At 46.3% G+C, this 25337-nt stretch overlaps 1 protein-coding gene across 1 annotated transcript in view; it reads left to right on the top strand.

The window, feature by feature from the left end:
• Window positions 1-7104: 7104 nt before the first annotated feature.
• BCR (BCR activator of RhoGEF and GTPase) overlaps window positions 7105-25337 on the top strand; it is a 90917-nt gene continuing 72684 nt past the window's right edge. Inside the window, exon 1 of the mRNA XM_073629242.1 lies at window positions 7105-8549. Within this exon, the coding sequence (XP_073485343.1) occupies window positions 7580-8549 (970 nt within the window). The 5' untranslated portion in view covers window positions 7105-7579. The remainder of the gene's footprint in view (window positions 8550-25337) is intronic.

Raw genomic sequence — 25337 nt, 5'->3', positions numbered from 1 at the left:
TGCAGCCTGATCAGTGCCGCCTCACCAGTGCCCATCATCAGTACAGCCTGAACAGTGCCGCCTCACCAGTGCCCATCAGTGCAGCCTGATTAGTGCCGCCTCACCAGTGCAGACAGTGCCCATCAGTGCAGCCTGATCAGTGCCGCCTCACCAGTGCCCATCAGTGCAGCCTGATCAGTGCCGCCTCACCAGTGCCCATCAGTGCAGCCTGATCAGTGCCGCCTCACCCATGCAGACAGTGCCCATGCAGCCTGATCAGTGCCGCCTCACCCACGCAGACAGTGCCCATGCAGCCTGATCAGTGCCAACTCACCAGTGCAGACAGTGCCCATCAGTGCAGCCTGATCAGTGCCGCCTCACCAGTGCCCATCAGTGCAGCCTGATCAGTGCCGCCTCACCCATGCAGACAGTGCCCATGCAGCCTGATCAGTGCCACCTGACCCATGCAGACAGTGCCCATCAGTGCCGCCTCACCCATGCACAGTGCCCATCAGTGCAGCCTGATCAGTGCCGCCTCACCAGTGCCCATCATCAGTACAGCCTGAACAGTGCCGCCTCACCAGTGCCCATCAGTGCAGCCTGATTAGTGCCGCCTCACCAGTGCCCATCATCAGTGCCGCCTCACCAGTGCAGACAGTGCCCATCAGTGCAGCCTGATCAGTGCCGCCTCACCAGTGCCCATCAGTGCAGCCTGATTAGTGCCGCCTCACCCACGCAGACAGTGCCCATGCAGACTGATCAGTGCCGCCTCACCCATGCAGACAGTGCCCATGCAGCCTGATCAGTGCCGCCTCACCCATGCAGACAGTGCCCATGCAGCCTGATCAGTGACCATGGAATGTAGGGGGAGGGGTCAGCTTGGGGGGTGTCAGGGTCTGGGTCTGTGTTACAGCTATGTACTTACTTTCCTTGCACGGCCTCTTCGGAGGGGGTGATAAATCCCAGTCATTTCTTCTCTGCCTCTCCTCAAGCCAGCGCCTGGTCCCAGCTCACAGCTGCTCAGGTCACGCGTGACGCGCCGGCTGCCTCTGAGGCTCCTGGGAGGTGGGAGTTGTAGTCTGCTGCGCTGCTGAATTCCTTCCACCGCCAGGAACTTCAGTGAGGCCAGACTACAACTCCCAGAGTGCAGCGGAACAGCAGCCAGCCAGTCGGCGGCTAGTACTGTATAACACAGTACCACGTCGCAGCCTGGGAAAAATAGACAGCGTTGCGGACGTAAGGTAGGCGGCCCAGGGGGAGATTTCCACCCGCCCGTGCCTGCCATGCTGCTATGTTAGTGCGGGGGCGGCAGAGAAGTCGCCGCAGGAGCGGCGCCGCCCCCACACCACTGCCGCCCCAAGGCCTGGCCTCGGTGGCCTTGTAGGAAATCCGGCCCTGGTGGAGGTCTTGGAAGAACAGGAGAGGGGGAGGGAGACAGATGGGGGAGAGAAGGGAGAGGGATGGAGATAGGGACAGTTCAGGGATGGCAGTGTACTGCAGTGTACACTCACCCACGGGTCGAGGCTGGAAGCAGGCATCATTGACACTAGGCTTGTGCAATTCATTTCGTAACGAATCGAAATTCGGCCGAATTTTGCATCTTTCGGACATTCGGATGCATCCGAATGTCCGAATAAAAAAATAACGAATTTCAACTAATAAGAAAGAAATTATAGCGGATATAATGAATGAATTTGACATGATTTGGTAATACGTTAAAGGTCTAATGAAACAAAAGGTCAACTCAAAGTAAATCCTACAGTCCAATCAGCTGATTAATTTTGTGCTGGAGGTTGGATTACTGGCAAAGTGCATTCCCGAGAACTGAGTGATAAGGGTGCTGTATTGTAGTTGAGCAGAGGAGAAGAGATATTGTCATTGTGTGTGTTAAAAGATTCAATAAACAAACGACTTTCCAAACTACGAATCATTATCACGAATATATACTGTATTTATTGGCGTATAACACTCACTTTTTCACCATGAAAATCGGATGCAAATAGCGCATGCGTGTTATACTTCAATACTTCAATTTTAGCTGCCTCGGAGGGGACAGGGAGGGGGTGGGACGAGCGCTGTCAGGTTACATACAGTGAGAATCTTCTGTTTACTTGGTGGCCTCTGTAATAAGAAGTCCCGTCTCCTGGGCTGCCATTGGACTACTGTTCTGTCTATCATAGGAGATTCTCACTGTATGTAATCTGTCGGCACTCGTCCTGCCCCCCTCCCTGTATCCTCTAGACTGCAGATGGGCATCGATCAGTCTGCACTGATGGCATTGGCGAGACTGCTGCATTGAAGGTAATGGTGAGGCTGATGCATTGATGGCAATGGTGAGGCTGCTACATTGATGGCAATGGTGAGGCTGCTACATTGATGGCAATGGTGAGGCTGCTGCATTGATGGCAATGGTGAGGCTGCTGCATTGATGGCACTTGTGAGGCTGCAGATGGGCATTGATCAGGCTGCATTGATGGCAATGGTGAGGCTGCAGATGGGCACTGACCCTTATTTTGCTTCAAAGTTCCTTATTTAAAATTTAAGTTTTTTTCCCTGAAACTTCCTTCTTAAAATGAATGTGCGTGTTATACGCCGATAAATACGGTATATACATACATAAATATCGAGTTTCAACTAATACAAACAAAATTATAGCGCATATAACGAATAAATTTGACATGATTCGAGATTCAGTATAATGAATATCGACACTCTACAAATAATAACGAATTATCCGAAAACATATTAACGTAACATAACGAATATAACAGAACAAAATTATGTATTTTACGAATGACACACAGAGGAATCTACAGCTGCTGATTTCCATATTTCCCACCCCCACACATCCCCTCTCTTCAGATACAGCTGCATGGCGGAGAGTGGGCGGGACAAGTAGACACAGGAGAAACAGGGGCAGGAGGAGGAGGAGCTCTATTCCTCTCTGCTCTCCCTTCCGTGAAGGGAGTGAAGGGGGTGGGTGTGTGTTCCCTGGGCTGTGTAAGAGTGTCACAGACACTCGGCTCAGCTGCAGACTTACCAGTTTCAACGTACGGGAGAGATCAGTTTGTTTTCTTCACTGTCCCCCCACCCACCCCCCACAGTGCTGGTGGAGTCCTTCATGCAACTCGCTCTCCTCCCTGCCAATAAGGATGCAGGGGGAGGGAGCAGATAGGGTGGCCGTGGCTATGGGAGCTCCGCTCACATTATGCATTGCACAGTGTCACTGAGCAGAGGGAGGGGGAGAAATCCCCCGCAGGAGCTGTTAGGGACGTTCTGCCTCTCAGGAGAGCCTGTGTCAACTCAGCGGCGGCCCCAGCATGATGCGGGGCGCCTGCTACATATACAAACAAAAATGTGTTTTAATTGGGGGGGCACATGGTGGGGCACAGTATAATTTTGGGGGGCGTCATGGCCCCCTCTGGCCCCCCCCAGTGACGCCACTGGTGTTTAGATGTAGTGTAGTTCCGCTTTAAGGCTTCACATACAGTCGATTCTGCCTGCAATTTCAAAACAAGCTGTGAAAATGTCAAATCGCACATCAGCGGGTTCAGGTGCCATTAATTTCAACGGCACCTAAAAACATGGTGCGATTCTGCCACAATTGTCACGATATAAATTCGAACATACCAAATTGCGCGCTGCGTGCCGCCTAAAAGAAGTTCCAGAACTTTTTTTGGATGACACACGTTGCACGATTTGGTTTGTGCAATTGCAGCATGATTTGTCGTGCCATAATCACTGCAGAATCGCACTGCGTTTTTAGGTGCCATCGAAATGAATGGCACCTGAACATGCTGATTATTATTATTATACTGGATTTATATAGCGCCAACAGTTTACTCAGCGCTTTACAAAATGAAGGCAGACAGTACAGTTTCAATATAATTTGGTACAAGGGGAATCAGAGGGCCCTGCTCGTTAGAACTTACAATCTAAGAGGGAGGGTCAAGTGATACAAAAGGTAATAACTGTGGGGGATGATCTGATGGAAAAAGTAAAAACACAGTTAGTTAGAAGCAGGGTAGGCTTCTTTAAAGGAGTAGTGCAGCCAAAGCTTGTTTGGCTGTACGACTCCTGTGGATCACAGGAGTGCAGTTTGTTCTGCAGTCCTGTGACCAGTTTTCAGCAGACAACGGGCTGAAGCCTGCTGTCGGCTGACATCACATAGCCGGTCCAGGCTTGGGCAAGATCGCCACAAGGAAGTCGGGATCTGTCCACATGCCTTGACTGACACCTGGCTCAGCCTCACAGGGAGTCGTTTACTCCCGCCCCCTCACCAACCCAGCGCTCCAGTGAGTATGGGTGTGGGGTGGCAGAGCAGAGAGTTGGTAACTGACAGTCACCAGCTTTCTGCTTAGGGAGCTGTGAAAAACTAGTGATTGGCGGTGTTTGATCGCTTGGTTCTCAGTCTTATAGCTGACGAGGGACAGATGCAACAGTAGAGCAATGCATTCACCTAGGTAAGTATGATTCTGAAAAACAAAACAAAACCCATACTTCTGTTTAAGGGCTGATTCACACCACAAAAATGCACTCCAGATCCGTTCCGGATGCACTTCTGTATGCGCGTTTTTAACACATTCTGGTGCGTTTTTGATGTGTTTCCGGATGCATTCTAGGTGCTTTTTTTTCCTATTTTTTTTTCACTGCACAGGGGTCCAGTGCGTTTTTGATGCATTTCATTGCGTTCCAGTACAGTCCAGTGCAGGAAAAATGCAGCGTGTTCTACTTTTTTTCTGGAACAGGAATGCCCTGGAACTGAGCACACTGATGTGAACTATGCCATTGGAAACCGTAAAACCTACTTTCCATGCGTTTGGATGCAGAAAAAAACACACTTGACTGCATGTGGTGTAAACTGGCCCTTAACCACTTTAATACTGGGCAATCCCCTTCCTGCCCAGGCGATTTTTCAGTTTTCAGCACTGTCATACTTTGAATGACAATTTCCCGGTCATGCAACACTCTTCCAAAATGAATTTTTAATAATTTTCTTCACACAAATAGAGCTTTATTTTAGTGGTATTTAATCACTGATTTTTTTTTTTTTTTTTTTTTTTACTTAAAAAAAGACAGCAAATTTTGAAAAAAAAAAAGTTGTTCTTAGTTTCTGTCAGTAAATTTTGTAAACAAATCATTTTTCTCCTTCACTGATGTGCGCTGATGAGGCTGCACTGATGAGGTGGCACTTATGGGCACTAATAAGGTGACAATGATTAGGTGGCACTGATGAGGAGGCACTAATATGCCGCACTGATGGGCACTGATAGGTGGCATTGATATGCGGCACTGATGAGCACTGATAGACAGCACTGATGGTCAGCACTGGTGGGCACTGATAGAAAGTACTGATGGGCACTGATAGGTGGCACTGTTGGGCACTGATAGGCGGCACTGGTGGGCACTGATAGGTGGCATGGATAGGCGGCACTGATGGGTAGGAATAGGAGGCACTGATGGGCGGGACTGATGGGCATTGAAGGCAGCACAGACTGGCATCACTAATGGGCACTGATTGTTGTCACCGATGGGCACTGATTGGTGGCACTGATGGGCACTGGGGGGCTTTACTATAATCAGGGCACTGATGATCAGTGCCCTGATTACCTGTCCAGGTGTCCCCTGCGAGGAGATGCCACTGTTTGGCTCTCCTTGCCACACACTCTGTCAGTGTGAGACGATGAGAGCCGATTACGGGCGCTTCCGCATTTACATGTGACCGTCTGTGATTGGACACAGCCGATCACATGGTTAAAGAGCCATCGGCTCTTTACAGAGATTAGGGTCCTAGGACACGGCACGGCCACAATTACCACGCTGCGTGCCCCTGCAGGTGTGAGAGAGCAGCCGTTCTCATATGACGTTCACCCAGAATGAGAGCGGCACTGCTCCTCCGTCATTTGACGGTTGACGGTCGGCAAGTGGTTAAAGAGAAGCGTTCACACCACATGCAGTCCAGTGCGTTTTTTCTTTTCTGCATCTTAAACGCGTGGAAAGTAGGTTATAGGGTTTCCAATGGCATAGTTCACACCAGTGTGGTCAGTTCCAGAAAAAAAAAGTAGAACATGCTGCATTTTTCCTGCACTGGACTGTGCTGGAACGCGGTAAAACGCATTAAAAACACACTGGGATGCACTGGAACATATCACAAATGTACTGGACCCAGGTAAAATAAAAAAAAAAAAAAAAAAACAGGACAAAAGAAGAAAAGAGCATCAGGAATGCATCTGAAAATGCATCAAAAACACACATGCAGAAACGCATCCGGAACGGATCTGGAGTGCGTTTTTGTGGTGTGAACCAGCCCTTAAAGAGGAGGGTTTTCAGGGATCAAGATGGATAGATTAGGAGATAGTTAAGAGATTGGGGAAGGGCGTTCGCTGACGTGCGATTTGACATTTTAACAGCACGTTTTGAAATTGAGGGCAGAATTACGGCGATTCCGCCTGCGATTCCAATCACCTACGGAGCCTAAACGACTGATGTCCAAAAACATCAATACTGTGTGCAAGAAGCCTAAATGTCTCACCATCTCACAAACATAAACCTAAACATTTTTCTTTTTAAAGCGCTAAAGGTGAATGGGGAACGCTATCTTCCTTCTACGACTGCGTTTTTTTTTACGGAAAACAGCGATGGCCAGCATTACATCAGCCCACGAAGGATGCGATAATCCCATCGACTTTCCCTGTGTTTCCATAGTATTAATCAGAGGAGATCAAACAGCTTGACTTGAAATTGGTGAAATCTGACAGCAAGGACACTCAGGAAAGTCAATAAGCTGAGCCCAGTGGATGCTGTCACACCATCAGTTATTTCATTATTAAGGAAATGTGTGTTCACTTTAAAAATGACCTGGAAAGCCACACTAAAGAAGGCAATACATAATAAATAAATAGAAATAATAATAATAAAGTAGGAGTTTGCAGGCACTGTCTGGGGTGATATGTGGCTGTAGTGGGGGATGTGTTGGATGAGCAGCATATAAAGGTATGTGGATGATGAACATGCTGAATATAGTGATCGAGCAGCAGAATGGCTGGGACAGATCGATGCGATGATCAGCAGCACACATCCCATCCCAGTCCTTCCTCACTGACATCTAGTATTCCACACACTGGGAATGACGTGTGATGGGAGGAGCGGCGCTGGCCCCGCCCCCGGCTCATAGACACACGGCTAGTGACACACAATAGAGAGGCCGAGTCCGCACAAGGGAGAGCAGAGCTTCGGGGAGGCTGGAGAGGAGTGTGACCCGTACACAAGGAGGACTGAGGAAAGCTGGTAGGACGGAGCCTTTCATAAACAGGACATGGCTCTCCATACACTGCCTCTATTAATTCAGCCTGGGATACAGTGACATCTTGTTGGACCCAGACAAAGCTCCCTTGTGGTCACTTGTCCCCCTTGTCCTGGTCTGCATGTAAAGCCCTAAGCTCCCCCACCCCACCAGCCGGGTAGAAAGTCGTGTCCCCCACCCCATTGCGTCCTCCACGAACCGCTTTTTATTTATTTTTTTTTCTGGAGACCAATGGTGGTGCTGAAAGCCTCATGCTGAGTCTCCTTGGTGAGGTGTCCCATTGGGGCCGGGGACAGGATGCTGGAGCCAGCGGGCTTCGCGGAGGCGTGGCGGGCACAGTTTCCGGACGCGGAGCCGCCCCGCATGGAGTTGCGCACGGTGCGGGACATGGAGCAAGAGTTGGAGAGGTGCAGGGCCACCGTGCGTAGGCTGGAGCGAGAGCTAAACCGGGAACGGTTCCGTATGATTTACCTACAGACTCTGCTGGCCAAGGAGAGGAGAGGTTACGACCGCCAGCGATGGGGCTTCGAGGTGAGGGATCCACCTGGAGGAGGAGAAGAGAGGCCGTTGGGGTCCAGTCGGGAAGAGAGAGCCTTAGGTCCTGGTAGGGAAGAGAGAAGTCCAGAGGAAAAGACTAGAGGTCCGGGCCGCAGGGAGCCACCTGTCGGCGCACCGGACCTGTCTCCTGGGGATGTGACTCGGGGTCCCCGTCGACTGTTCAGCTTGACAGAGAGAGATGGGTCAGAACCCCGATCGGACCGGCTTAGAAGGGCGGCTTCTCACCCCGAGGGGAGTCCCAAAGCCACCTTACCAGTAGAATCTCGCCGTGGCCGCTCTTCGGATAGCAGCTGTGGCTGGGATGGAGAGTATGAGGAAGCTGAATTGAACCCTCGCTTTATTCGGGATAATGCATTGCCAGGGCCTGGCAGTCGTTGGGGGGAACCCTGGCCACGTCGATCTGTCTCCCCTCAGAGTTTTGAGGACCTTGGGGGAGGGTATACACCAGACTGCAGCTCCAATGAGAACCTTACCTCAAGTGAAGAGGAGCTGTCCTCGGGCCCGTCTGGACGGGTGTCACCTCGGGGTCTTTGGGGTCGCTCCCCTCCTTCACCTGGCAGCGCAAGCCCTCCCACCCCACAGGCACCTGCCCGCCAGTGCCAGCTGAGAGTGTCTGAGGCTGCAATAGTTGGAGTGAGGAGAAGTGGACAGATCTGGCCAAGCTGTGTAGAGCCTTCTTCAAGAGATGGAAGCTTTCATGTAGATGGAGGTGAGACAGAACGGGTGTTTTCAATTAATTTGAAAAATGTCAGCCTGTCTTGCAACTTTTTGTGCATTCATGCCTTATGATATCTTTTGTTTCATCTATGTTTATCAGTGTTCCAACTTACACATAGCCATAACATTTCACTTTAATACATTTGTATGTACAAGAAGTGCTGACCTGCACAAATCAGATAAGCGCAGCAGCTGTAAAGTTTGTGGGTTTCAGATCCATAATTTTCAGCTTTAGGACCATTGTCAGCCGTAAACTTTAGATCAGAGGTAGACAACCCCTGGAGAGGTGATCTACCTGAACTGTTGTTGGAAGAGAAATCACCAGGGTGCAGTGTGCTTTTTATTAAGGTGATAACCCAGCAAGGCCCCATTAAAAGGTAAATAGGTTTCTTTTCTGTTAAAAAAAAAAGGTAAATAGGTTTGAAGCATTCAGGGGCCAATAGTAACGCAGAGTTCAGGGGTCAATAGTTGGTAACAGTTCAGGAGCCAGTAATAAGTAATTCATAGTCCAGAAGTCAGTAGTAAGTAATGCAGAGTGCAGGGGTCAGGAGTAAGTAAGGTAGAGTCCAGAGATCAGTAGTATGTAACACAAAGTGCTGGGGTCAGTAGTAAGTAACACGGTTCAGAAGTCAGTAGTATGTAACAGAGTACAGGGGTTAGGAGAAAGTAACACGGAGGTCAGTGGTAAGTCTTGCAGAATACAGGGGTCAGGAGAATGTTACTGCAAGTGCAGTGGTCAGTAGTATGTATCGCACAGTGCAGGGGTCAAGAGTAAGTAATGTAGAGTGCATGGGTCAATGGTAAGTATTGCAGAATGTAAGGGTTAGTAGTAAAAAATGTAAGCGTTCAAAGGTCTGGGGTAAGTAATGCTAAGTACATTGGTCAGTCGGAAGTAACGCAGAGTTCAGAGGTCAATAGTATTTAAGCTGCCCATAGATGGATTGAAATTTTGGCTGGTTCAGCAAGGACCAACTGAATTTCAATCCATGTATGGGCTCTGTGGTTGTACAGAAGTTGTTCTACTGATCATTTTCTGTACAAACACCCTGCTGGAAAATTCCCTCTTGTTTAATGCTGATCTGTGTATTCTGACTTGGGGGAAGTCTCACTGATGAAAGAATACAATGACACAGTGGGAAAATTCCCCCTTTCACCTCAAATGTGTTGATGGGGAAACTAGAGCAGTTCGTTTTGTTAAACTTGCTGGTTGAACAGAAAAAAAATTGACCCATCTTAGGCCAGCTTTACTGCAGAGTGCAGGAGTCAGTGGTATATAACACCTACTGCATAAGCTAGTAGTACTTCACACACAGTGCAGAGGTCAGGAGTACGTAAGCCACCACCCCTCCCCCCCCCCCAGTAAAAATACCCCCTGCGCTAAAATTTCTCATAGTGCCAATCCCCCCTCCCTTTTGTCAAAAGTCACTCAACAAACCTCAAATGCAGTGGTGCCAAGGAGTAGCCTAGAACCTCCTTTGGCTCTGCAATGCCTATAGTTGCTCTGTTTTGAAAGGCTTTGGGTGGGATCAGGAACTTGCATCTGGCACCACAGGGTTGCGATCTACCTTTCACATGACTACAATTGACATATTGGGATTGACCTGTTCTGGATTCCCCCCAGCTTTAGAAGGCAATGGGTCCTCAGGACAGGATCTGACTGCCAAAAGAGGTTTTGCTTAGGTAGTTATCAACATTTTAGTATAAACTGGCTTATTTGTATTCAACATTCTTGTATGTTCACTTCCAGAGCATTAATTGATATTCAATGGACCAGATGCTAAAAAATTCCAACCCAGCTGGTAGCCACCACCATGGCTTTATTGAGGATGGCTGTTGACTAGTCGTCTGGTGTCTCTTTGCCTACCTTACGTTTTTTGCCAGAGCATAGTGTAGTAGATCACAAACATATATTTTTTTTATTATTTGTTTGGCCTGAGGTCCTGAAGACCAATTTTAGTTTTCATGTCTAGAGTAATGCTGGCCATACACGCACAGAATTTCGGCCGTTTGCAGACTGAACGATTATTCATCAGTCAAAAGTGAATTGGCCACTAACTGACAGAATAAACTCGTTTACATGATCGTTTCCATGATCATAGTGGTCGTTGGACAACAATAAAAACCTATATAATTCATACTAGACAGAATATTCTTTTTGTTTCGATTACAACATACATGTATACATTATAGTTGAAACGGTAAAAGTTTTCGCTTCGGATCCATCTACATTAGCTAGGCCCACGGTCAAAATCGTTGGTAAAATTGGGTCCAATAATGGCAACGATTGTCGAACAATCTTTCCGAAAATGACCAATTTTTGACCCAAATTCTGTGCATGTATTGCCAGCGTAAGTATTCTGGCACAGAGGAAGAAATCTATTATGATTTATAATTGTGAAAAGCTAATCTGGGAATCTGTTATTTTTAAATGCAGTTAATAATAACTTCACCTTACTTAAAGCCAAGTTCCAGGCAAAAATTGAAAATATATGTAACGCTTTGGATATTTATTTATTTATCTTTTCATACCTTTTTGGTATGTTTCCTTCCCAAGGCACCATGGCGACGTATGTCACTTCTGTGGTATTTATATAAATCCACAACCGTAAAATCGGTCTGTATACGCAGTAAAGCATGCTTGTAAGGCTTCATGTACACTGACCTACATTGGAAGCACCTAAACTTGAGTTTAGTAGCTTTTGGTCTTTTTTTTTTTTTTTGCCAAATCTCCTAAACTCCTCTCCATTAATGCCTATGTGTCAATGTATAAAGCAGAGTTTAGGAGCTGCCACATTTAGGTGAGCTTCAACCTCCCTCTCCTGAACGTGAAATAATCGCATTCAGGATAGGCACGCTTTGACTGCCAGCCATGGGAAAACGCAGAACGTGGCAAAAATGTGCATCGATTTTGCAGCATTTTGCCTGAGGTAAATGTAGGCCAGTGTACATGACGCCTTATACTCACTATGGAACCTAAGGGGTTAATCCTGCACATTTGTGTAAAAAGGCTGTTTGATCCTGTCTTCTCTGGTCCTCCCCTTCTTCCACTGTCCCCAATCCATCTCCTGATAAGACAGAGCCCTAAGGCCCCTTTCACACATGCTGTCCGATCAGGTCCTCCTGTCAGTTTTTCAGGCGGACCTGATCGGACGCTCCATTCACCTCTATGAAGCAACGAATGTCAGCGGTGACATGTCCGCTGACATCCGTCGCTATTCTATCCAGTCTGCCAAATCCAGACGGACGGAAACCCTATTTTCCATCCATTTGGCGGATCGGATAGAATCGGATGAAAACAGACAGGCGGCTCAATCTTCAGCCGATCTCCCCCATAGAGGATAGTGGGGCTCTGACAGGTCCATCTCAGCACAGTGAGCAGAGACGGACCTGTCATCCACCTGCTTAGCGGAGATCAACGGATCATCAAAATGGACATTCCCTGTGTGAAAGGGGCCTAGGAGGCACTCTGCACATGCTCAGTTTGGTGTTATGCTAGAGTTTTTTTTTTTTTTTTTTTTTAAATTGGGAGGGTACATGTGATCAGCACAGGACCAATCAGCATCGTCCAGACAGAGAGATAGGAGTCATGTAGCATCATAGGACAGTCAGTGTAGAATGAAATCTCCTCTTACTAGCTTTACCCAACAATGATACAAGTACTGGGTAAATGCTATATATACTGCTGATGAGAAAAGGTATTTAGCAGTTTATATTTACCAATAATTGCATTTCAATGTACTGTGGGAGACCAGATATAGTGAATGCAGGGTCCTGGGTTTAGTAACACTTTAACCCCGTGTAGTCTATGGGTCTATGGCTAGTATAATGGCTGGGCTGGTGACATCCTTGCTGCTCTGTTTTTGGTGTGGAGGACATCATATGAATTTACACTTACAGAATCGGGAGACTGTATTATTACGTTTCTCTACCTAGTATTGCTCAACTAGGTAGAGAAATGTAGAATGCCCCCCATTTCCAAGTAATGCACATCCCCTTCCTGACAAGCTGTTGCCATACTGCGTAAATGTGTATATATAGAAATGATACTTCTCTGTTTTAAAGAACTTCAGGAAGAAATTTCATGTACAGACATGTGATGAGTCACTGCCAGTCCTCCAATTTTTACATGTAGATGTTGGACTGGACTTCCCCCTATCAAAGGCTAACATGTAACATAAGTGTCTAAAATAACATATTTGGATAGAAGTCTTTGGCCATATACCTGATTGTGCAATCCCTGAAGACAAATCTAAACCATCCAATTGTATTCAGTCAGGCAGGCCCTTGTACTACATAGTCGCTGGAAAATATAGGAGCTTGTACAATCAGATTGTATAGCACAGGGGTCTCCTTCAAAACAAAGGGCCAGTTTACTGTTCTTTAGATTGTGGGGGGGCTGGACTGTGCCCAGTGGGAGTAGAAAATTGTCCCATTAGGTATTAGGCAGAGAAATCGTTGGTGTCAGTGGGAGGAGTTGTGCCCCATCGTTGGTGTCAGTGGGAGGAGTTGTGCCCCATCGTTGGTGTCAGTGGGAGGAGTTGTGCCCCATCGTTGGTGTCAGTGGGAGGAGTTGTGCCCCATCGTTGGTGTCAGTGGGAGGAGTTGTGCCCCATCGTTGGTGTCAGTGGGAGGAGTTGTGCCCCATTGTTGGTGTCAGTGGGAGGAGCTGTGCCTCATGGGCCAGATAAAGTTAAGCAAAGGGCCGCAGTTTGGAGACCACTGGTGTAGCGTGTATGGTCAGCTTTAAAACTGAACTGCATGCACATACAAGCACAATTTATTACAGTTTTATATTTACATTTATTTTAAGATGCAGTGATTGGAAAGCCCTGAATTTGTCTTAGTTCTATCCACCCCTGTAATCTCCAGCACAGCATGCTGAGAGAGGAGTGCAGAGCACAGGGATGACCTCATCATATTGCTGCTGTGCCTTCATTGTGTAACTATGGTATGTGTGTAGATCCAGGACCAAGCTGTATTGCTTTTCTGCAGTATAGCATGCGTGATAGTTCAAGATCTGGCTGCTCTATTGGGCAGAGGTGCCTAGATTACAGAACTGTAAATTCTTTGACATATTCACTAATGCTGTGTTTCATTTCTTTTTACCTGAAGTTTTAAATTTGTCACATACAGTTACGTTTTTGGTTCAGATTTTAGCTGTTAGACCCGGAATTTATGTGAGAGTCTATATAGGTAATAGCTTCAAAAATGAAGTAGGGTAAACCCTCCCTACTGCACAGTTTATGGTAGATTCTATTGATTTGGCAAACCTGATCTGAAATGAAATCTGGATTTTTTTTTTTTTTTTTGGCTGGCACCGACAATTTTCTTACACAGGTCAAAGTGCAAATAAAATGCTGTAATGATGGTCAGAGTACATGAACAGGTATCTAATTAACATACTTTACCCTCTTCACCCATCTGGATAGAAAACATTTCCAAAGCATTCTCAAATAGATGAATTGAACACATTAATTTAAAATCGGGTATCTCTTGAGATATATCCTAACCCGTCCAATTACATAGTTACATAGTAGGTGAGGTTGAAAAAAGACACAAGTCCATCAAGTCCAACCTATGTGTGTGATTATATGTCAGTATTACATTGTATATGCCTGTATTTTGTGGTCATTCAGGTGTTTATCTAACAGTTTCTTGAAACTATCAATGCTCCCCGCTGAGACCACCGCCTGTGGAAGGGATTTCAACATCCCTGTCGCTCTTATGCCCCGTACACACGGTCGGACTTTGTTCGGACATTCCGACAACAAAATCCTAGAATTTTTTTCCGACAGATGTTGGCTCAAACTTGTCTTGCATACACACGGTCACACAAAGTTGTCGGAAAATCTGATCGTTCTGAACGCGGTGACGTAAAACACGTACGTCGGGACTATAAACGGGGCAGTGGCCAATAGCTTTCATCTCTTTATTTATTCTGAGCATGCGTGGCACTTTGTCCTTCGGATTTGTATACACACGATCGGAATTTCCGACAACGGATTTTGTTGTCGGAAAATTTTATCTCCTGCTCTCCAACTTTGTGTGTCGGAAAATCCGACCGTGTGTACGGGGCATTACAGTAAAGAACCCTCTACGTAGTTTAAGGTTAAACCTCTTTTCTTCTAATTTTAGTGAGTGGCCACGAGTCTTATTAAACTCCCTTCCGCGAAAAAGTTTTATCCCCGTTATGGGGTCACCAGTACGGTATTTGTAAATTAGAATCATATCCCCTCTCAAGTGTCTCTTCTTCAGAGAGAATAAGTTCAGTGCTCGCAACCTTTCCTCATAACTAATATCCTCCAGACCCTTTATTAGCTTTGTTGCCCTTTTTTGTACTCGCTCCATTTCCAGTACATTCTTTCTGAGAACTGGTGCCCAGAACTGGACAGCATACTCTAGGTGCGGCCGGACCAGAGTCTTGTAGAGCGGGAGAGGGATCGTTTTATCTCTGGAGTTAATCCCCCTTTTTAATGCATGCCAATATTCTGTTTGCTTTGTTAGCAGCAGCTTGGCATTGCCTGCCATTGCTGAGCCTATCATCTACTATAACCCCCAGGTCCTTTTCCATTCTTGATTCCCCCAGAGGATCTCCCCCCAGTGTATAGATTACATTCATATTTTTGCCACCCAAATGCATTATTTTACTTTTTTTCCACATTAAACCTCATGCCATGTAGTTGCCCACCCCATTAATTTTTCCAAATCTTCTTGCAAGGTTTCCACATCTTCCGCAGTTATTGCCCTGCTTAGAATTGATTCTAGGTATTATCCCCTACACCACCTGAACCTTGTTACTCGTCACTGATTGTAATGGATGGCTTGGTTGACTAAACCTGGCAATACATGGTTTGAATTTTGAAAACCACACAGTGGATGGCCCTGTCAGCCGCCTCAGGCCAACATCCCTTATTTGAAAACTCAAAGGAGCCAGGTGGAAAAATGTCGGTTGAACAACACCTGCATCCAATCAGATGTGGGTATTGTTTGCATCTGCAGTAGCTGCAGTGGGAGATTCGTTCATCAGTACTGAATAGCGTGGGTGGAGGAATCCTTTTTTTTTTTTTTTCCCCTGTTCAGCCTGCATATGTGTATGGTCAGCTTTATAATAAGGCTCAAGAAGTGGGGGAGAGAGCTGAACCTAGGTTGGCCATAGATGGCTCAAATTTAGGCCGATTCCTGCTGAATTGACTAAACTTTGAGCCGTGTGTGGCCCTGCAAGTACCACTCAGCTTGACCGATGTCAACTGAACCAGGTGGAAAATTATTGGCCAACAGTGATTGCATCCTATCAGATGCAGTCACTGTTCGGCAGCACCACTATTTGAAGCACCACTGCTATGAAGTCTTAGTCATAGCTAAGGCCTCATGGTCGAAACTCATAAGTGTATTCATGTTGTATTTACCCTGTAACTAATAAATACTTCTGCAATTGGATGATACCGAGTTGCTGCCTGTTTATACCTTTTGAATCTTTATACCATTCCTGACTGATGCCCCTAGAAGCTGGATATCACTGGAGTAGACACCATTGCTTCAGTGATCTCCACTTGCTTCCCGGTCCCATGCTGAGCGACTGTCGTGCTGCACACTATTCAGGGATTGCTTTGCGTTTTCTAAATTAATGCAAAGTGTTCTCTGATTGGATGAGGTTGAGAGGTGGGCAGTGATGTCACGCTCTCCATCTTGTCCAATCAGAATTGGAGACCGCTTCTCTGAATGGCGCCCCTGGTGAGCACCAGATGCCCTGTGTTTAGAATGCATTAGGCTGTCCGCTCAGAATTGGATCCAGAAGCAATTGGCGATCTCTAGAGCGGTGTTTCTCTGCTCCAGTCCTCAAGGTGCCCAGGTCATGTTTTCAGGCCTTCCATTATTTTGCACAGGTGATTTGATCAGTTTCACTGCTTTAGTAATTACCACAGCTGTTTCATCTGAGGGAAATCCTGAAAATATGACCTGTGGGGCGCCTTGAGGACTGCAGTTGAGAAGCACTGCTCTAGAATAAGCAGTCTACTAAAGTGATTTCCAGCTTCCAGGACCATCAGGCACGTATGGTATAAACATAGTTACATTGGTCCAAGATGGACCAATGTAACTATGTAAAAATATACCATGCCTGGCATTCTTTATAGCCAAAGCTCTTTTGACTGTACTTGTCCTATGGATCACAGGAGTGTGTAGTTCAGAGTCTCCTCAGAGTCGCTATAGGCTCAGGAAAGATCCCGACTTTGCAGTTGGCATCAACCTAGATGCCTGGACCAGCAGCTGGCCTAGCCTCTCAGCGAGCCGCTGGGAGACTGAGCCAACTACGCCCCCGCCTGCTCCTTAGCTCAGCACTCCAGTGAGTGCTGGAGTGGCAGAACAGAGAGCCGATGACTGACAGAACCAGCTCCCTGCAGCCTGAAGACCAAGAACTGAGCGATCAGCGGTCCTTGTTTGCTCAGTTCTTGGTATGAAGCCAGCTGGGGACAAATGCAGCATCGGCGCAATGCTGCATCCACCTAGGTCAGGCATGCCTCAAGTCTGGCCCGCGGTTCCGGTTTTGAACGGCCCGCCTGGTTATCTGGACATATATATCATCTTTTGTGGCCCCCAGCGATCTCCCAGTGCCTGGGCCACAAAAGATATATATTCTGGCTGCATTGGAGGGGACAGGGAGGAGGCGGTATGAGTTCTGTGCACACAGGAGTATTTCCTGTTTACACGGCAGCCTCTATAAAGGGAAGTCCCGTCTCCGGCGCTGCCATTGGATGACTGTTCTGTCCATCAAAGGAGGCAGGACTTTCTATTAAAGAGGCCGCTGAGAAAACAGGAGTTTTTCCTGTATCTAATCTTTTGGCGCTCGTCCTGCCTCCTCCCTGTCCCCTCCAAAGCTGCAGATGACTGGGCATTAGTCAGGCTGCAGTGATTGCAATGTTGAGTCTGCATTCCTGGCAATGGTGGGCGCTGCATTCCTGGCAATGGTGGGCGCTGCATTCCTGGCAATGGGGGTGCTGCACTGATGGCAATGGGGGTGCTGCAAATGGGCACTGACCCTTATTTTGCTTCATAGTTCTTTATTTAAATTTTTTTTTTTTCCAGAAACTTCCCTCTTCCCTTAACCGCTTGGCATCCGCGCTATAGCCGAATGACGGCTACAGCGCGGACCTACATTCCCGGGAGGACGTCATATGACGTCCTCCCCTGTGCACGCTCCCTGCGCGCGCCCTGCAGGGCGCGCGCCGGGCGCGTTGTGATCACCGAGTCACTGAGACTCGGCTGATCACCGATCTGTGTAAGGGGCCGGTCCCGGCCCCTTACCATGTGATCAGCTGTCAGCCAATGACAGCTGATCACATGATGTAAACAAAAGATCGGTAATCGTTTTTTTTTTTTACTCACGCTGACAGCGCGAGTAGAAAAAAAAGCCGATCAGCGGATCGGATGTGAGGGACATCGGTCCCCAAGTGGAAGAGGCACATCTGCCTCATCAGTGCCCAATAAAAGTGCCACCTAATAGTGCCCACAGTGCCACCTAATAGTGCCCACAGTGCCACCTAACAGTGCCCACAAGTGCCACCTAACAGTGCCCACAAGTGCCACCTAACAGTGCCCACAAGTACCACCTATCAGTGCCCACAAGTACCACCTATCAATGCCCACCTGTAGTGCCAATCAGTGCCACCTGCCAGTGCTGCCCATCACTGCCACCCATCAGTGCCCATCACTGCCACCCATCAGTGCCCATCACTGCCGCCTATCAGTGCCCATCACTGCCGCCTCATCAGCGTACATCAATGAAGGAGAAAAATTACCCGTTTAAAATTTTTTAAAACAAAATATAAAAAAATAAACTTTTTTTTTAAAAAAAATTCAGTTTTTTAAATTTTTTTAATAAAAAGTAAAAACCACAGAGGTGATCAAATACCACCAAAAGAAAGCTCTATTTGTGGTGAAAAAATGATAAAAATTTCATTTGGGTACAGTGTTGTGTGACCGCGCAATTGTCATTCAAAGTGCGTCAGCGCCGAAAGCTGAAAATTGGTCTGGATAGGAGGGGGGTTTAAGTGCCCGGTAAGCAAGTGGTTAAAGTAAAGGTGCGTGTTATACGCCAATAAATATGGTATATCCAAATAACACGCCCGAGCTCATCTCTTTACTCACACACAGCCACAAAGGCAAGAGAATTCTTGTTGGGCAGTGTATTAGTGCTCGAACTAACACACAGACTGAATTTTAATGGTTCAAAGAATGTCAGGCAAAATGGTCGGCCCCCACGCATGTTCACTTCATCAAATCTGGCCCTCTTTGAAAAGTTTGGACACCCCTGACCTAGGTGAATAATATTTTGTTTGTTTTTCAGGAATCCCAAGCTTAAGGAAAAATATCAGCCCCTCCTTTCCAGTATCACCAACTCTGAATATGCTGCATTAGTGCAGATGTGCCAAAGGTCTCTGCCAGATCTTTGGGTCCCAGAAAATACCTGGGACACATCTGCGCATGTGTGTAAAGGGGGGGGGGGGGGGGGTCCACACATGTGCACACTCTACTGGTATCTGGGACCTTGATATCTGTGGTGTCTGCATGCATACGCTGAAATCACCTGTGCATGCGCAGATTTGCCACAGATCTCCAATGGGTCCCAAAGACTTGCAGCACATTTGCACATGTGGTGAATCCTATGTGTCAGTACAGCATATATGATGTGGACATCCTAAGAGATAGCAAGGGCGCTGAACAAGAGAAATCGCCAGATTTCCCCATCCACACTAACCATTGTGAATGGATGAATCTTCCCTACCGGCTATTGCATTGTGACAGCTTACACCCATGGCTGTCAGAATACCTGAACAGTGAATTCATCTGATTGGATGCAGGCACTGTTCGACCAAGAATTTTCCATCCAGCTTCTTTAACCAAATTCAAGCGAAATTTGGAAGGAATTTCGGAAGATTCAACTTTAGGCCATGCTGCTGCTAAATAAATTGGCCTCTTGGTGAACTCAGTCGGATTGTCCAAGCATGGGGATTTAATCTCGGAGGTAACAACGTCATCGAGATGTTTCGGAGAGATGGCTGGACAAAATAGAAGCTGAAGTTTTCATTGTGTGTCATCTGCTGTTTATTGAGGATCTGTTTACAGACAGACTGGGCTGTGCTCACTATGTGGTCAATGAACTCAGATAGGAGACTTTATAATGCCAATGAGTAAACAGCCTGGGGCAGATGTCTGTGAATTAAAACCTGTGGTCATGCAAAAAAAAAAAAAAAATATTATGGGCTGTAAGAGAATGATATTATTTGTTTCATCAGCACATATAATGGGCCCAGCTAGGTATGGGGGACATACATTAAATATATGTTTTATATAAAGCTGACTTCTTTTTGATTTTGTGGCATCTAAGCACTGGTTAAAGTGAAACAATATCCCAAATTTTCCTAGTTTTACACAGAAAAAAGTTTAAAGCAGAGAAGAGCTGGAGCCACTGTCAGGATTTTATTTCTCTCTATCTTCAGTGGAAGAGTTTCTTTATAATTTCCTGACAACAGGAAGTAAGGGAAAATCTCCACAAAGTGAATCATTTCCTCCTTTGCAGTTGTTTATCTAACAGCTTAGCCTTAAAACTAAAATCCGGGTAGATATGGGAAACATTTAATACAGTTAGGGTTAGTTTACACTTGCTTCAAAACAAGGCTTCGGACATGGTTTGTTAAATCTCTCTGAATGCCAGTCAAAGCTCCTGTCACTAAATAAAATGGTTAGCTTACAGTACTGTTTATACCTTGCTTTTGCTTGGGGCTTTGCTGGGGCTTTGCTGGGGCTTTGCTGGGGCTTTGGTGGAGCTTTGCTGGGGCTTTGGTGGAGCTTTGCTGGGGCTTTGGTGGAGCTTTGCTGGGGCTTTGGTGGAGCTTTGCTGGGGCTTTGGTGGAGCTTTGCTGGGGCTTTGGTGGAGCTTTGCTGGGGCTTTGGTGGAGCTTTGCTGGGGCTTTGGTGGAGCTTTGCTGGGGCTTCGAAGAATCTTTGGTGGGGCTTCAGTGGGGCTTCAAGCGAGCTTTGCCATAGACTTCTATGGAGGCTTTGAAGCACCGCTAAAGCTACATGGGGTATAATTTTTGAAGCGAAGCCAAAGCAAAAGCAAGGTGTAAACAGGACTGTAAGCTAACCATTTTATTTAGTGACAGGAGCTTTGACTGGCGTTCAGAGAGCTTTAACAAAGCATGTCTGAAGCCATGTTTTGAAGAAAGTGTAAACTAGCCCTAAGATTTGTTTTCAAATCGAATACTTGAATCTGTTTATATAGTGGTTTCATGTTATCCTCTGTGCAGCAGCACTCAGACTGAGAAGGGGAGAGGCAACAGTATGAGGCAGTCAGTGCTTTATTGCTTTACACAGTACACATACACCAATCGGCTATAACATAAGGATCACCCACCATAACCTGACCACCCACCTAATATTGAGTAAGGCTGGCCATACATTATATAGTTTTTTTGCACGATTTTCCTTTAGATTTATCAAAAACCATATAATATGAGGTCAAACCTAAATACTTTCAATTTGTATGCAATCAGTCAGGTCCTTGCATTACATAGTTGAAGGTAAATCTAAAGGAAATTGTACAAGAAAATTCTATAAAGCATCACCAGCTTCCGTCTTCCTTTTGCCACTAAAACAGCCCTGACATACCGTGGCATGGATTCCACTAGACCTCAGAAAGGTATGCTGTGGTATCTCGCACCAAGCTTTCAGGAGCAGATCACTATCTCCGCCAGTTTGTCTTCTTCCCATCGTGCTTCCCGGCGCCATCTCTTCCCCAGGTAAGCGACGCACACGCACCTGGCCAACTACATGATGTAAAAGAAAATCTGATTCATCAGACCAAGACCCCTTCTTCCAATGCACTGCAGTCCAGTTCTGATGTTCACGTGTCCATTGTAGGCTCTTTTGGCTGTGGACATGGGTTAGCATGGGCACCCTCAGCGGTCTGTGCATATGCAGCTCCATACTCAACAAACAGTGTTTTACGACACCTTTCTATTGGAACCGGCATTAACTGTTTCAGCAATTTGAGCTACAGTAGCTGTTCTATTGGATCGGACTACACAGGCCAGCTTTCGCTCCCATGTGCATCAATGAGCTTTGTCCGCCCATGACCCTGTTGCCGGTTCACAGGTTTTCCTTCCTTGGACCATTTTTTGGTAGGTCCTGACCACTGCAAACCAAGATCATCTCACAAGACCTGCAGTTTTGGAGATGCTTTGACCCAGTTGTCTAGCCATTACAATTTGTCCCTCGGTAAAGTCGCTCAACTTGCTAATTTTTTCCTACTTTCAACAAATCAACTTCAGTGACAACATGTTCGCTTAATGCCAAAAATATCCCACCCACTTTCAGATGCCATTGTAATGACACATGTTATTCACTTTATCTGTCAGTGGTTATAATGTTACGGCTGATTTTAATGGCTGAAGATGTTTTACCTTAATGCATTCTCTGATCTTCTGAGGGCAGCTTCCGCCCCAGCCCCACTTATACTTATCTGAGCCCGAGCTCGATCCATCGATGTGCACGAGAGCAGAGGCTCTCTCGTGGCTCATTGGCTCTGAGACAGCAGTAGGAGTCATTGGCTCCCAATGCTGTCAATCACGACAAATGGACACACAGATCGGTGTTCGGAAACGAGCACGCATGTGTGCCACCATAGCAAGCAGCTTGCGTTGGGGGGCACTTGGTGGTGGGAGGAGCCTGGCATGCTGGTGGGGGGCCCAAAAGAGCTGCTCTGTACAAAACAATTGCACACAGCAGGTAAGTATAACATGTTTGTTATTTTAATATAACAAAATGTAGTAATAAAATACAGAACGTGTACATACGGAATAAGGGTTGGCAGAGTATAAGATGAAGAGGTGGGATATGATTATATAATAAGATCTGAATGGAGGGAAAATCGCTCCTGTGGGATAGAGGATGCTGAAGGGGGAGATTATTTGTAGGGGATTAGGGGAAGAGGAGTTATTTTCATATTTATTTATTTTCTGTGGGAGAGGGGTATGGGAATTTATATATGAAATGTTGTAAAATTGAAGCACAGATATGTGTATCTGCTTTGTAATCGCCTGTTTTTTTAAAAGAATTTATAACAATAAAAATATATAAAAAAATAACTAAAAGAAATAAATGTAATAAAAAAAAAAATCCAGCAATTAAAATCACGTTAAAGTCTTATCAGGCTAATTATAATCTTAAAGGGGTTGTAAAGGTAAAAATTTTTTCACCTTAATGCATTCTATGCATTAAGGTGAAAAAACTTTTGACAGTACCGCCGCCCCCAGCCCCCCCGTTTTACTTACCTGACGCCTCGAATCTTCGCTCCTCGTCCTCGTCAGCTTCATTGCAGCTCAGCCTGGTCGCTGATTGGCTGCAGTGGATGGATTGAAAGCAGCGCAGCCATTGGCTCGCGCTGCTGTCAATCACATCCGATGACGCGGCGCGCCGGGGGCGGGGCCGAGTGATACAGCGAGCGGCTATAGCCGCCGGCTGTATCACGGGAGCGCGCCCGCAAGCACTCACCACCGTGCGAGGGAGCTCGCATGAAGGTGGTAAATGCTTGCGGGGAGGAGCTGAAACAGCCGCCGAGGGACCCCAGAAGACCAGGTTCGGGGCCACTCTGTGCAGAACGAGCTGCACAGTGAAGGTAAGTATAACATGTTTGTTATTTAAAAAAAAAAAAAAAAAACAACTTTACAACCCCTTTAAAGGAGGGCCCCTGCTTTTTACTTCTCTGGTACAGGGGGTCCCCTACTTACAAACATCCGACTTACAAACAACTCCTACTTACAAACGGAGGGAGACAACAGGAAGTGAGAGGAAATCTACCCCTAGGAAGGGAAATTCTCTCCTGTAAGAGTTAATATGGGAAAAAGGTGTCTCCACTGATGCTTTATCACCTATCCTTATTTCCCTAATAACCCCAAATTTTCAAAATCCAATTGTCATTGGGACAGAAAGTGAGGTGAAATCTTCTGAACAGGGGCACAGACAGCAAAACAAATGTTACAGGGGTGATAACCCTTCCCTATGCTATCTACAAAACTTAAAAATAGATTTTTTGGCTGGAGCTACACTTAAAAAATGTACCTGTTCCAACTTACAAACAGATTCAACTTAAGAACAAACCTAAAGTCCCTATCTTGTTTGTAACCCGGGGACCCCCTGTATGTCTTTTACCTTTCCTCAATATCCATGGATGGAGGCAATTGTAAGATGGGTGTGATGGTGTGGGACCCTTTTTTTTTTTTTTGGTCTGCACTGTAATCTGATTGCATGGGTGTTCACACCTGTGCGATCCGATTCCTGCACCATTTTACAGTTCTGTGAACCGATCTGGGGGTGTCGTTAATTTTACATTGACACCCACAGCGGTTCGCAGATCTCGGTGTGAACCACATTCAGATGCGGGAACCTGCACTGGATTCTCAGGGTTCTCACATCGTACTAGTGTGAACCGTGCCTAAGTGGTATCTGTCATTTTTGTGATGCTGAACCTCCATGATTGAAAGAATTGAAATCCAGTAAATGAAAGTGGCGGACCAAGGACAGTCATAATGGGGGGTGGACATCCTTCAGCCAGGAACTGAGGTGCTTGCTTCACCTTCTATTGCACACCATGAGAGGCTCACAGTTTGTAGTGAACTCAGACAAACTCATGCTTTAATGCAGGAGTGGAGCCTGTATTGTGCAAGACTGACGACTGGAGTTTAGCTCTAGGGCTTTGTTCATCTTGCATGTGTTTTCCCGCACTGCACAGAAACGCGTTGCCCTTTGCCGATGTGTGCTGGTGCCATTAATACTTAAGGGCACCCTCATGCATCTAGAAAACATGGGTATGTTCGCAGCCACCAAAACGCATGATACCACAGTACCAAATTCCTGACGTAATCAAGACCCGTGCATAGTCCATCGTCCTGCGTTGGATATCGAGAGACAGTCCACCGCTGTACAATGGGGGAATGGGGGTTTAGCATGTCAAGAGAGCAGAGGATCAGGTATGTAAAGGTGCTTTCACCTTCCCCCTAAACAAGCAGTCTTGCAGTGCAGGCACAGTCCCACTGGTGAGGGAGAACATTCAGGTTCTCAGAGTTATCTTCAATGGCTGGGAGATGTAAAGCACCCATGTGAATTGATGCATTTTATATGATGGTGATAATAGAACAAAATAGATTTCATCATCTGGACTGAGCATACCATGGTAATGCACCTGACTTGGCTGTATCTGTTTCCTGTTCTACCAGTTGTACCATTCCACAAACAAGGGAACTTCCACCATGCCCTGATTTATGTAGATAGAGTTGTTTTCTCCTGTTTAACAAGGACCTGTCATTAAAGTGTATGTACAAAATGTTTTATTCCTTTAGGCCCTCAATCACATATATGACCATCCTTGCTGCCCCTCTGAAAAGCATTCTAGGGTCTGAAAAGACAAAACCCGAACTATTGTGTTTACTGGTAGTAGTCTCACTGAAAGACACAGGGTATGTGGAAATAAAGGGGTAGTCTGTCCAAGTTTCTAGCTATCTTTTGTTGTCAGTGAACATTACCTACTAGCTTTTGATCTCTACGCTCTCTATCTTTTTTATTTTAGCTACCTCTGTGTCAGTGAATTACGGATAGAATAAGTCAGAAAGAGGCTGTTGTTGCTGTTATAGACCATGATTGATCCTTAGTACACCAGCCAGCGCCCCCAAAAAGCAGAGTACATAAATAATCACTCGTTTACTATGTTCCTATGTTCATGGTTTGC

This window comes from Aquarana catesbeiana, linkage group LG01 (genome assembly GCF_042186555.1).
Source record: "Aquarana catesbeiana isolate 2022-GZ linkage group LG01, ASM4218655v1, whole genome shotgun sequence".
Lineage (NCBI taxonomy): Eukaryota > Metazoa > Chordata > Amphibia > Anura > Ranidae > Aquarana > Aquarana catesbeiana.
This window is presented reverse-complemented; position numbering and strand designations above follow the sequence as displayed.